Source organism: Oryctolagus cuniculus, chromosome 6 (genome assembly GCF_051225735.1).
Source record: "Oryctolagus cuniculus isolate XC-2025 breed Fujian yellow rabbit chromosome 6, ASM5122573v1, whole genome shotgun sequence".
Lineage (NCBI taxonomy): Eukaryota > Metazoa > Chordata > Mammalia > Lagomorpha > Leporidae > Oryctolagus > Oryctolagus cuniculus.
In genome coordinates, this window is record NC_142872.1 from 2,032,884 (window position 1) to 2,045,911 (window position 13,028).

General features: G+C 46.3%; 2 protein-coding genes across 2 annotated transcripts; one reads left to right on the forward strand and one right to left on the reverse strand.

Moving 5' to 3' along the window:
- Nucleotides 1-625: 625 nt before the first annotated feature.
- On the forward strand, nt 626-1,564 carry LOC149125923 (olfactory receptor 2L13-like). Its single transcript, XM_089334625.1, has one exon. It carries the CDS (start codon nt 626-628, stop codon nt 1,562-1,564), a length of 939 nt encoding a protein of 312 aa, XP_089190751.1.
- A 3,647-nt stretch (nt 1,565-5,211) lies between these two features.
- LOC149125924 (olfactory receptor 2L8-like) lies at nt 5,212-6,150 on the reverse strand. Its single transcript, XM_089334626.1, has one exon. It carries the CDS (start codon nt 6,148-6,150, stop codon nt 5,212-5,214), a length of 939 nt encoding a protein of 312 aa, XP_089190752.1.
- Nucleotides 6,151-13,028: the final 6,878 nt, after the last annotated feature.

Below are 13,028 nucleotides of genomic sequence, written 5' to 3' on the forward strand. Positions count from 1 at the left end.
GCCCCTGGGGCCTTAGAGGGAGATCAGGAATTCAGATGTAGGTGAGGGTGGGGTAATGGAGGACCTAGGATCTAGACCTTCAGCAAGTTTCCGTGTCACGCATGGTAGCTTCTACTGTGAATGAATACATGGAGAGGTTGGGCAGTGTGGGCAATCCTGGTTCACTCAGTGCCCGTGGCCTGAGACCATGTGGGAGGGCTGTGCGTGGCCAGGAGGCTCAGGAGGACGCTCTCTCTGTTTATCTTGACAGCCTTGGTGCTGCGGGTCAGACACAGAGCCCAGAGGCAGGTCAGAGCAGAGGTCACCAAATGATCCATGGAGAATGCATGCTGTGAAATCCATGCATGAAGGCCATGTTTTTGCAGCAAAATGAACCTGTCTCTCAACTCCATTTCCCATGAACCCTTTGAAGCCCCTGGGTTCCCTGACTTGCTGAGGCACTTGCTAGAGGTGGTTGGACTGGGCCAAGGGTTCTGACAATGAACTAGATCCCAGTCGGCTGCAGAGCTACAGGGAAGTTCACCCCAAGAAAAGACAGCCAAGGCTCTGTTCCCTGGCTCCTCACCCCTCTGTGCTTCCCGCTGGTTTCTCTTCTTCCTTTCAGGCAGACAGGGGGTTGGCATTCATGGAGAGATGGAACCACACTTCCAGTGACTTCACTTTGTTGGGGCTGTTTCCCCAAAACCCAACCGGTGCCCTGCTCCTGTCACTCATCATCTTGGTGTTCCTTCTCGCAATGGCGGGCAACTCAACCATGATCCACCTAATCCACAGGGACACCCGGCTGCACACGCCCATGTACATCCTGCTCAGCCAGCTCTCGCTCATGGACCTGATGCACATCTCCAGCACTGTGCCCAAGATGGCCTTCAACTTCATCTCTGGACAGAAAGCCATCTCCTTCCTGGGCTGTGGGGTGCAGAGTTTCTTCTTCCTTACCATGGCATGCTCAGAAGGCTTGCTCCTGGCCTCCATGGCCTACGACCGGTGCGTGGCCATCTGCCACCCCCTGCACTACCCAGTGCGCATGAGCAGGCGCCTGTGCATTAAGATGATCCTAGGATCCTGGGCCCTGGGCTCTCTCAACTCCTTGGCACACACAGCCTACGCCCTGCACATTCCTTACTGCAGGTCCAGGGCCATTGACCACTTCTTCTGCGACGTCCCAGCCATGCTGCCTTTGGCCTGCATGGACACCTGGGTGTACGAGTACATGGTCTTTGTGAGCACCAGTCTCTTTCTCCTCCTGCCTTTCCTGGGCATCACTGCTTCCTATGGTAGGGTTCTCTTGGCTGTCTTCCAAATGCGCTCACAACAGGGGAGAACCAAAGCCTTCACCACGTGTTCCACTCATCTAACTGTGGTGACCTGTTACTACGCGCCCTTTGTCTACACCTATCTGCGTCCCAGGAACCTGTGCTCCCCAGCAGAGGACAAGGCCCTGGCTGTCTTCTACACCATCCTCACTCCCATGCTCAACCCCATCATCTATAGCCTCAGGAACAAGGAGGTCCTGGGGGCCATGACCACAGTGTTCGGGATTTTCCCTTCCCAGAAGCAGTAGTCCTGGCTGCCTACTCCCATCCCCTGTGCCCCTCTCCATGGTGTTTGAACAGACCAGACTGTTGCTTCCCAGCCCAAATATTGCATGAGCCACGTATGCAGTTTATAGCTTCTAGTGTGTTAATGTGACATAATCAACTTTAGAAACAGCTTGTGTTCCTCAAGTTCTGAATGCTACACAATTGGCATCATGTGAACTGACCCAGTGTTATTGGACGGAATGGGGATATCTCTCAGGATTTATCTGAGCTGAAACACTGTCTTTGGATTTTGTGGAGGACCTGTCAGCGGCTCACCTGATCCCACACCCTGTCCACGGTTGGAATGGAGACAGCTGTTCAGGGGCTCCCTGATCTGACCCACGGTCGTTGTGTTTAATGCAGGAGCAAGTTCATGGAAGCGACTGCTCACTAGCATAAATCCACACATAATTGTTGATTTTCCCTCCCTTGGCTTTTCAGTGGAAGCATGAAATATACCAAGTGGAAATGAAACAGACCTGAAAGACAGTGTGTTCTGGGACAGGTACCGGGACACTCTGTTTGCATTCCTCATGTTTTAGAGTGGTGTACAACTGGCATCTGAATTTAACCAATACTTTTAATTAAATTAAAGTGATTCGTACCTACTCTATATTACTGTTGAATGATAATTTGTCAAAAATGTCAGGAGAAATACAATCTGCAGTAACACAGAGGTCACAGGTTTGGAGCTCTACCAAGGACAGCTCTCGATCTGCACAGGGAGTAAAGCCTCCAGCAGGACACAGAGATAAATCGGGGGGCCCCTGCAGGACAATCCAAGTGACTACATGGAGTGGAAGAATGGGCTTGGGAATTAGCTTTAGAGGGAGCTGGACCTGCCACTGGTGGCTCATAGAACTGATTGGAGGGAACAGACCATATACAGGCCTTCTCTCATGGCAAAACCAGGTGCCCTCCAGAAAGCATACTGGTGTCCGGGTCTTTGTGGGGATCGCAGGTCCACAGAATTTGAGACATTACCTCTTGTGTTAGCATTAAGCTGGATCACAAGTGTTATCAGTTTTTTAACTGCTGTGCTAAGTGTTTGCCCTCATCGTTTTAAATTATGAATTTTTAATCATGGTTTTAAAAGGTTTTATGTGTTCTAAGATTTAAAATATTTTTCCTGTCTTTTTCAAAATCTTTCAATCACATGACATTTGTACCATGGGCATGAATCAGTTTCATTTAATTAAAATTATTTGTGACTTTAGCGTAACACCAAGCAAACACCAACATAGAACCTCGAGAAGAAGCAATTTCACCTGACCCCATCTTTGAAGTCAATTCAAGAAGGACAGAGAGTTCCAGTGATACCATTGCTAAGGGTCTGCAGCCATTCTCACCTTTTGGCTTTGTCCCTCTCTGTCCAGCCACTGGGATGTAAAACCAGCTATAAAGGACAGACAGACAGTCTCAGCAGGATGCTCGTCCCCCGCTCCTAGGTTTACCAGTACTCTGATAAACTTGCTTTCTCTGTTTCAGCACCTCGCCCTTGAGTTATGGCTTTTTACACAATGTACACATGTACCTGCACTCAGCAACAAAATCATCCAAACTGACGCGGCACACCTTGTTGTCTGAGGCCACGATGCAATTAGAGAATGAGGGGCAGTCCCCGTAGTGTGGGACATGTGCACGTGCAGTGAGAAGGGACCCGGATGAGACTGATGGCTCTGCTGTTGCCAGACTGGAATTCTTCACTCCATGTCTGAGCGTGCACGGGAGCAGTTTAAGGGCAGCATCAGCACACGGCTGCAGTCCAGCTGTGGTGCCTGCACCTGGGCTCCCCAACTGCACACACATGCGCATACACACATCCACATCGGAACAAACAGTTCTGGACACCATGGGTCCCAAGGGAATGGCTGTGGTGAGATCAGTGGTGGTGGCAGCAGCAGGTGTAGCAGAGTGGGTGGGAGAGGCACTGGCTGGGATGCAAGAGGGCTCGTGTGGGCAGCAAACTGACCCCTGGCGGGAGGATGACTCTTCTGCCCAGAGCCCATCCCTGTAGTGTTGCTTTAACATTAACTCCCTGATCTGAATGCTAAGGCAGGGCACACCAGGGAGCTTAGATATTCGACTTTCTTCATCAAAAATTAAAATAATAAAAATTAAAAATAACTATTTCATTTATTTTGTAAATTAGAAGAAAATGAAAGTGTGCACATGACCACTGTAGTAAAGCATGGCAGGCTCTCAGAGTTCATTGCAAGTCCATGGCTTTAAAATCCACTGCATTGCAAAGAAATAGCTACAACTTCTGAAATAGAAATAAATTTTTAAAATATTTACAAATTAACAAAAGAAAACTAGGGTGGATTGTTACCTTAGTGGTTAAGACCCATTTAAGAGGCTTGCATTCCACTCAGAGTGCCTGGGTTTGGGTCCCAGCTGTGCTCTGGATTCCAGCTTCCTGCTAATGCAAAGCCTAGGGGGCAGCAGGTGGTTGCTCAAGGAGTTGGGCCCCTGCCACCTGCATGGGAAGCCAGGACCGGGTTCTCAGCCCTTGGCTTCAGCCCAGCCCATCATGGATGCTGTGGGCATGCGGGGGGCAGGAGATGGGAACTCCCTCAGAGCCCGTATCCTTTTCAAAAGAAACAATTAAAACTGAAGGTTTCTTAATGGAAAATAATGCTTTTCATATTAAGATCCAGGTGAACTAATTGTTAATGACAAAGAAAATTTTGTAAACTAATTTACCTTGCAATGGAAGATACAGTGATGGAATGCATAAAGGCATTTGAAGCGTGCAACTACTATTTTTTTGTCTGATTTCTCCAAGTCACTCCCAAAGTGAAAAAAATCATTGAAATGGTAGTGATTAAGTTTATATTCAAATGAATTCAAGTTTGCATGCATGAAATTGATTTATATAAAGTTAGATATCTTAAGAAAAGCTTCATTTTTGAGAATTACCAGCTATAGATGTACTAAAATATTTATTTTGAAATAATTTATCAGGAATTTATCACAATGTTTTTGAAGGGGTTGTTGACTAGAGCAGACCAGACTTCGAAGCACTAGGATCCATGACCCCACACAAAGCAAAGCCACATCCTCTCCCAGCCATGAGAGCATAAGAACTCCAGAATCTTGGCAAACTCTACTGAATTGCGAAAAGGAAAAGTTGCCTACACTGAAGGTAGGAGGAACTGGTCCAGGAAAGCTAAATGACTACAAGGAAAGAAACAATGAATTTAATGATTTCAATTAGATTTAGTCATTCAGAAAACAGCCATCAGTCTGTTTTAGATTTACTAAAAATCAAAATGGAAAATTATCAGAAAAGAAATGGAAGGCAGAAATGATGCTGAATACCCCTTCTGTTAGGCAATTTCTATTATCATTTCTGCAGGGCAAGAAATAACCTTCATTGACAACTTAGGAGTATCAGTGGTAAATAAATACATTTGATATCAACAGACAAAAACTCCATGAAGATGAAGGCTAAGTCTGGAGGCAGACACGCATGTATAGGGCTGTTTTGTCCAGGTGAGTGGTATTTTTTTTCTCCATGTGGTTGTTAGTCCTTCCACTCTAGGTGGGAAATAACAGCTTCCATAAACACACACTTCTGAAAGACTCTGCACTCAGTCCTGGGAACCTCGGACGAGAACCTGGTCTACACGTTCACAGGGCAGATTCTCTGAGTCGCCCTTCTCAAGGCCCCTGTCACTTCCTTGTTCCTGAGGCTGTAGATGATGGGGTTGAGCATGGGGGTGAGGATGGTGTAGAAGACAGCCAGGGCCTTGTCCTCTGCCGGGGAACGAAAGGACTTTGGGCGTAGATAGGTGTAAGCAAAAGGTGCATAGTAGAACGTGACCACGGTGAGGTGGGTGCTGCAGGTCGAGTAGGCCTTCTTCCGCCCTGCCCCTGCGTGCATGCGGGAGACGGCAAGGAGGACCCGGCCGTAGGAGCACACGATGCCGAGGAAAGGCAGCACCAGGAAGAGGGCGGTGCTCACGAACACCGTGTACTCGTAGGCCCAGGTGTCCACGCAGGCCAGGGTCAGCATGGCTGGGACGTCGCAGAAGAAGTGGTCGATGGCCCGGGACCGGCAGTAGGGGATGTGCAGTGCATAGGCAGTGTGAGCACAGGAGTTGAGGGAGCCCATCATCCAGGACGCTGTCACCATCAGTGCACACACTCTCCTGTTCATGCGGACGGCGTAGTGGAGAGGGCAGCAGATGGCCACGTAGCGATCGTAGGCCATGCATGTCAGGAGCAGGGCTTCTGCACCGCCTAAAGTCAAGAAGAAGAAACTCTGAAGGCCACACCCAGTGCAGGAGATAGCCGTGTTCCCAGACAGGAAGTCTGCAGCCATCTTGGGGACGATGGTGGAGCTGTAACTGAGGTCGGTGAGGGCGAGCTGACTGAGGAGGAGATACATGGGGGAGTGGAGATGAGCATCCAGCAGGATAAGCAGGGCCATGCACAGGTTGCCCAGCAGGGCCACGAGGAAAGCGAGAGCAGCCAGGAGGAAGAGGAGCAGCCCAGCCCCTGAGCGGGGGAACAAGCCCAGGAGGATGAAATCAGCGCACGTGTGATTGTGGTGTTCCATGAAGCGTTCGTTCAGGTTTCCCTGGAAGCAGAGTCCACAGTTACACGTGAAGCACTAATCCATTTATAATTCACTGTTTTAGCTGACTTCCTCATTCATGAAATAGTTCAGCTTTTCTATAAAGAACAGAATAGTTTGAAAAAGGCATCCCATTTTCTACCTCATAAATAAACTTTGAGGAAGCAAACGTGCATGACCACAAGACTTTATGGTATTCTGTGAATTTAGAGAATAATATATTTCCAAATGACTTTATTATGATATGGGTATTTTATTTCCCTGCAGATTGAAATGTCATCAATATCACATCTTATACTAGAAGCATATGCATAGAAATTGATGTAAATGAATAAATTATGGACTCGTATCTGAATATATTTTTATAACCCCTAAGAGTGAGCTTTCTTCCATGTTTTTATGCCAAGGCTTACCTCAAGTCTGCAGCCACCTATCACTCACATTGAAAAATAAAATCCCTTTCTTGGGTGTTCCTGGCACAACAGGGCAGGGTCAACCTCTCTTAAAATCAGGGGGCATTATTTCACTCATAATTTTAAAAATATATGGTGAATTCTGATTGCCAATTTCTAGATATGTAAAGTTGTTCTCTTCTGTGCCCTCACTGCAGAGCAAAAAGCTACAAAACTCCAGGGAAGAAGCAGGAGTCGCAGCCTCCACAACCACTGCCAAGGATTTGGGCTCTCATACCTTAGCTTCCAACCTCTTCACAGGAACCATAGAAATCCTCATCTGCTAGGACCCAACCCGCCTCAGAACCCAGCTCCATTTAATCAGGGAGTGTCTTTACAGGTTAGCTCCTGAACCTCTTCCTGTTGTACAAACTCAGCCATTCCTACCCAGACTCCAGCTCGGATCTGCTTCTGAACATCACCGCAGCCACACAGGTTATATACGCATTTCCTTGCACAGATCGTTGTGGTTTGGAATGATTTTAGTGCAGATGGCAATCCACCAAAGATACAGGCACCTGTCTTCCCATGCCCTGCACTGACACGGAGGCGCCCACTCCTGGGGACATCATCCATGACCCCGGCCCATCTGAAGGTGACTGTGACTTGCCCAGGGGTCTGTCTCAGGTCTGGACATGGTGCACAGCATCTGCCTCCCAAACTTTATTCTTTCTTTCAGTATTTTGCATGCATTTAAGGCCAAATAAATTCTTTCACATTTTGAAATACCATTAGAGTTCATGAATATTTTAGCACATATCCTCACTCATTTTCATTATTATGTGTAAATGGACGATGTTTTAAGAATGTAGTATAATTTGGCTGGTGCCGTGGCTCAATAGGCTAATCCTCCACCTAGTGGCGCCGGCACACCGGGTTCTAGTCCCGGTCGGGGCACCAGATTCTTCCCCAGTTGCCCCTCTTCCAGGCCAGCTCTCTGCTGTGGCCCGGGAAGGCAGTGGAGGATGGCCCAAGTGCTAGGGCCCTGCACCCCATGGGAGACCAGGAGAAGCACCTGGCTCCTGGCTCCTGCCATCGGATCAGCGCGGTGCGCCGGCCGCAGCGCACCAGCCGTGGCGGCCATTGGAGGGTGAACCAATGGCAAAAAGAAGACCTTTCTCTCTGTCTCTCTCTCTCACTATCCACTCTGCCTGTTTTTTAAAAAAATGAATGTAGTATAATTTGGTGCAGACATTGATCTTATTCACTGTAAAACTAGTCAAAAATTGTCTAGATAATGTCTGTCATTTGCTGTGTTTTCAGTTTTGTTGTTATATCACCCTGGGCATTAAGGAACCAAATTTTGTGTAGTAATCTTTGCTTTAGGTTTAAAATGAGTGTCCTGTTTTTTAAAGGGTTTATAAGTATTTGAGTAGCCCATTTTCTTTTTCAATTTTGATGGAAAAAGTATCTATCTATCCACTTATCTTTTATGTTCATCTCAGTCAAATATAATTTTCTTTCCAAGTTCTCTTGTTAAGTTAATTGCTTAATCTACTACTTAATAAATTGTAAATAACAATACTTAATTAATTCTAATAAAACTTCTCTTAACCTCTTTCAAAAAATCCCAACTTTTACGTAATAAATAAAAATGCATTTAGCCTATGCTTCTTTGTACCTCTGCACTTTCAGACTCACAGGATTGGATAGCTGAAGTCATCCTGCTGTCATACGAACAGTCATTTTTCTCGCTGAATTTCTCTGGATATTTTTTTCAGCCCCATGTGTGTCCTCACCTCTCACCCCTGTACTTGACATCTTAGGTTTCCCCACGAAGACTCGCAGCAGCCACTGCTGCAGCACTCTTCAGGTGGAGATGAGTGTGTGTGTGTGTGTGTGTGTGTGTGTTCCCTCAGGAATGTCCACTGAGAATAAGTCAGTAATAACACAAGACCAAGGTCACGGATTGAGTTCTTCTAATTTCCTTAAATGTTTCCTAGGCATATTAACTGTGAACTCAATGGAGAATTTGATATATTTATTCTGTGTCTTCCAATATATCTCAAAACTGTATGGAGTCATATATTGTAACATTTTAATTCAGTAATTACATGCAGGAATGTGTCTACATATATTAATTTATTTGTCAGCTGTGATTTTATTGGTTAGCCAGTTTAGTACATTAAAGTGAATGTGATAAATTTAATACAAATATATTCCCAGAAATTCTTACAATATTGAGTTGGGGAATAATTAAAGAATTAGGTACTATTCTCATTATGTCAAAAATCACTAGTAAACGATTAAAGTATTTTTTAAGTTTCAAAATAGGTAATAAAAGGATAGCATTAATCACTTTGGGAGATACTAGTTAGAAACTATCAAACATTATACATTTTTTATTACAGATAATGCCCTGAATGGTCTTATATTTTTCCCATGGTTTCCAGTAATTGAATTACTGGTGTGTTTTTCTTGGAGAAGTGCCTATTGGTACAGTTTAACCTTTCTATTCCCTAGCTTTTTTGCTGTGGTAAAACACACATCACATAAGTTTGCACAGTAATTGTGTGTGCTGTTCTATTCCATGACATTAGATGCATACCTCTGTGTGCCGGTCAGCACCATCCCCCTCGCCCTGAACCAGGGCCTCCTGCTGCCCCCGCCCCAGTCCTGCTCCCTGTTCCTCAGTCCGAGCTGTGGGAACCACCTCTTCTGAGCGCTCCTCCACACAAAACAGGACTCATTCACTTGGGAACGTGCTCTCCAGTCTGGCCTGTGTGGCAGCACGCGGCCACAGAATGCTCCACAGCACTGACTCGTCACATGCTCGCCAGTTGTCCTCTGGCACTTGGATCCTGTCCACACTTGGGCTACCCGTGGGTCACAGTGCTATGAACTGTGTTTACAGTATGTTTGAGCACTGGCTTTCAAGTCTCATTTACACCCAGAAGTAGAATTTCTGGGCATAGACTAGTTCTGTTTTAACACTTTGAGGACACACCATGCTGTTTTTCACAGTGGCTATCATTTAAAATCCCCATCAACAATGCACAAGGACCCCGATTTCTCCAAGTCCTGTCACCTGTGCCAGCACTCATTGTCTCCTCTTTTTTTTTTTTTTTTTTTTTTTTGATAATAGGTTTCCTAAAGGGATGAGGGTTTATCTCATTGTGGCTTTCATTTGCATTTCCCTAATTGCTCATAAATTGACCATCTTATCATGAACTTGTCCACTGTGTATATTTTTAAAAAGATTTTATTTATTTGAGAGGCAGAGTTACAGACAGTGAGAGACAGAGAGACAGATAAAAAGGTCTTCCATCTGTGGTTCACTCCACAAAGGCTGTGGTGGCCGGAGCTGTGCTGATCCAAAGCCAGGAGTTAGAAGATTCTTCTGGGTCTCCCGTGAGAGTTCAGGGGCCCAAGGACTTGGGCCATCTTCCACTGCTTTCCCAGACCATAGCAGAGAGCTGGTCGGAAGAGGAGCAGCCATGACTAGAACCAGTGCCCATATGGGATGATGGCAATGCAGGCGGAGGATTAACCTGCTGCAGCACAGCGCCAGCCCCACTGTGTATATTCTTTGGAAAAATCTGTAATTAAATCCTCTGCCCATTTAAATCTTTTTGACCATTGTTGGTACTAAGGTAGAGTTACTTATATAGTTTGGATATTTGTATGTTGTCCATATTAATTACAAATATTTTCTCCAATTGCATGTGTCATCTTTTCAATCTGTTGAAAGCGTTCTTTGGCCGGCGCCGCGGCTCACTAGGCTAATCCTCCGCCTAGCGGCGCCGGCACACCGGGTTCTAGTCCCGGTTGGGGCGCCGGATTCTGTCCCGGTTGCCCCTCTTCCAGGCCAGCCCTCTGCTGTGGCCCAGGAGTGCAGTGGAGGATGGCCCAGGTGCTTGGGCCCTGCACCCTATGGGAGACCAGGAAAAGCACCTGGCTCCTGGCTCCTGCCATCGGATCAGCGCGGTGCGCCGGCCGCAGCGCGCCGGCCGCGGCGGCCATTGGAGGGTGAACCAACGGCAAAGGAAGACCTTTCTCTCTGTCTCTCTCTCTCACTGTCCACTCTGCCTGTCAAAAAATAAAAAAAAAAAAATAAAAAAATAAAAAAAAAAAGAAAGCGTTCTTTGAGGTACAAACATTTTTAATTTTTATGGATTACAAGTTAACTATTTGTCTTTCATGACCTGTGACTTTGATATAATCCAAGAAATCATTGCTAAAGTCAGTGCAATGAGTATTTTTGACTGTTGCTTTGCAGTTAGTTTTGAAATCAGGGAGGATAAACTGTCCTACTTTAATCATTGTAAACTTGCTTTAATGCTTTGATTGAGATTTAAAATTAATTTCAAGATATCATTTTCTATTTCTGTAAAAAGTAGCATTGGGATTTTTATACAGATTGTATCGAATTTGTAAATGATTTTGAGTAGTGTTGTCATTTGAACAACAGTGAGTGTTCCAATCCATGAACTTAGGATGCCTTTCCATTAATTTATGCATGTAGTGGGCCCCATGCTCCTATTTAGATAACTTTGCCCAGGTGGCTCTGAGACCACAAAGAGTCCCCATCCTGAGATCTGCACGCTCCAGCCATGCGTGTCCTTGCTGGGTCTCAGGGAGAAGGAAGAAGAGGAGGGCAGAGGAGTTCTCACAGGCCGAGTGTGCACCCCGTGCCGACCCACCACACCTCCAGATGGCCTTCAGACACCTGGCAGGGGCAAGCTTGCTACTTCATTTTCATTCTGTGAGTCAAAGTGGAGTGTTTTGAGATTAGATGATTCAATTACTGAGAAACAGTAAACTAATTCATAGTGGTCCCTTTCAGAAAGCAAAGTGTGAATGAAATAAAAGTGAACAGAATCCAAAGACCTGGAAAATCCCAACACAGGCACCAAGCCAGCGACGTCCTCAACACAACACACAGCCGTGGCAGATGAAACCACAGACAATCTTGCAGCACCGGTAAACACCGGCTCCGAGGCATGAAGGGAAGTCTAGACAAATAATCTGCCAGTATTTAACTACAGGGAAAATTCCTGTTGTCTTGGGAAGCCCCAGAAAGTTTAGAAATGTGTTGATTTGGTCTAGTTTTTTATATTTCTAAACATGAACGTTGGCTTCCACATGTACAGAGGAATCATCAAAATCGTTAACAAGGGCGTGTGCTTGCCACAGAACTTGGCTCTGTGTGGCCCCTTGAGCCTAAGGAGCATCAGGAAAAGCCTGCTAGTGTACTTGGCCATGCTAGTGAGGGCACCTGGCATTAACCATGGCAATAGGTGGTGTTGGCATACAGAGCCACACTCTGATGCCACTGGGTCTGCCCCTCCTCTGCCCCACGAGTTCCAGGGGCTCCACTGTTTGAAAAGACAGAGGAGACAGGAAATGATGCCTCTTGCTCTGTCCCAGCGTTCACTGCCCAGAGCTAATCACATGGCTGTTACTAAAATCTCATGGAAATATGGGCAATCCAGTGTCTGTGAAGCCTTGCCTTTGATACAAATGCTTTATATAACACCAAGTCAGTGCAAGTAGTTACTATTAACAAAATGGTATCGAGTATGTAGTTTTCTTTCTTTTTTAAAAAGATTTATTTATGTATTTGAAAGTCAGAGTTACAGAGAGAAAGAGAGAAGGAGAAGCAGAGAGAGAGAGAGAGAGGTCTTCCATCCTCTGGTTCACTCCCCAATTGGCCACAATGGCTGGAGCTGGGCCAATCTGAAGCCAGGAGCTGGGAGCTTCTTCTGGGTCTCCCACATGGGTGCAGGGGCCCAAGGACTTGGGCCATCTTCTGATGCTTTCCCAGGCATAGCAGAGAGCTGGGAGGTCCCCATATGGGATGCCAGCATTGCAGGCGGCTCTTTATCTGCTATGCCACAGTGCCGGCCCCTATAATTTTCTTTTAAAAATTATTTATTTGAGAGGGACAGCTACAGACAGGGAGAGGGAGAGAGAGAGAGGCGCTCCATCTGCTGGTGTACTCCCAAATGACTACAATGGCTGGATCTGGGCCGATCTGAAGCCAGGAGCCTCCTTTGGGTCCTCCATGTAGGCATGGGGGCCCAAGCACCTGGACCATCCTCCCACTGCTCTCCCAGGCCATTAGCAGGGAGCTGGATTGGAAGTGGAGCAGCCAGGACTACAACTGTCACCCATATGGGATGCCAGAGTCATAGGTGGAGGCTTAACCTACTATGCCACAGCATCAGTCCCTTGGTATGTAGTTTTAAAAGGGTTGCAATGAAAGTAAATTTTCTTCTCTCTCTCTCTTTTTTTTTTAATTTTGTGCCTTTGTCCTGAGACAGAGCACACTTTGCTTCCAAGTGAAAAGATATCACTCAACATGGATGGAGAGGTAGATATGGGTGCGTGGTTAGGTCAAGAAAGGTCACAAAGAAACACCTGGTGGACACCTTCGGTAACCTTGGGATCCCCCACCCCGGCTCT

Excerpts from the sequence above, each read along its gene's own strand:
- LOC149125923 (XM_089334625.1), top strand. The coding sequence starts at position 626 with ATGGAGAGATGGAACCACACTTCCAGTGACTTCACTTTGTTGGGGCTG.
- LOC149125924 (XM_089334626.1), bottom strand. The coding sequence starts at position 6,150 with ATGGAACACCACAATCACACGTGCGCTGATTTCATCCTCCTGGGCTTG.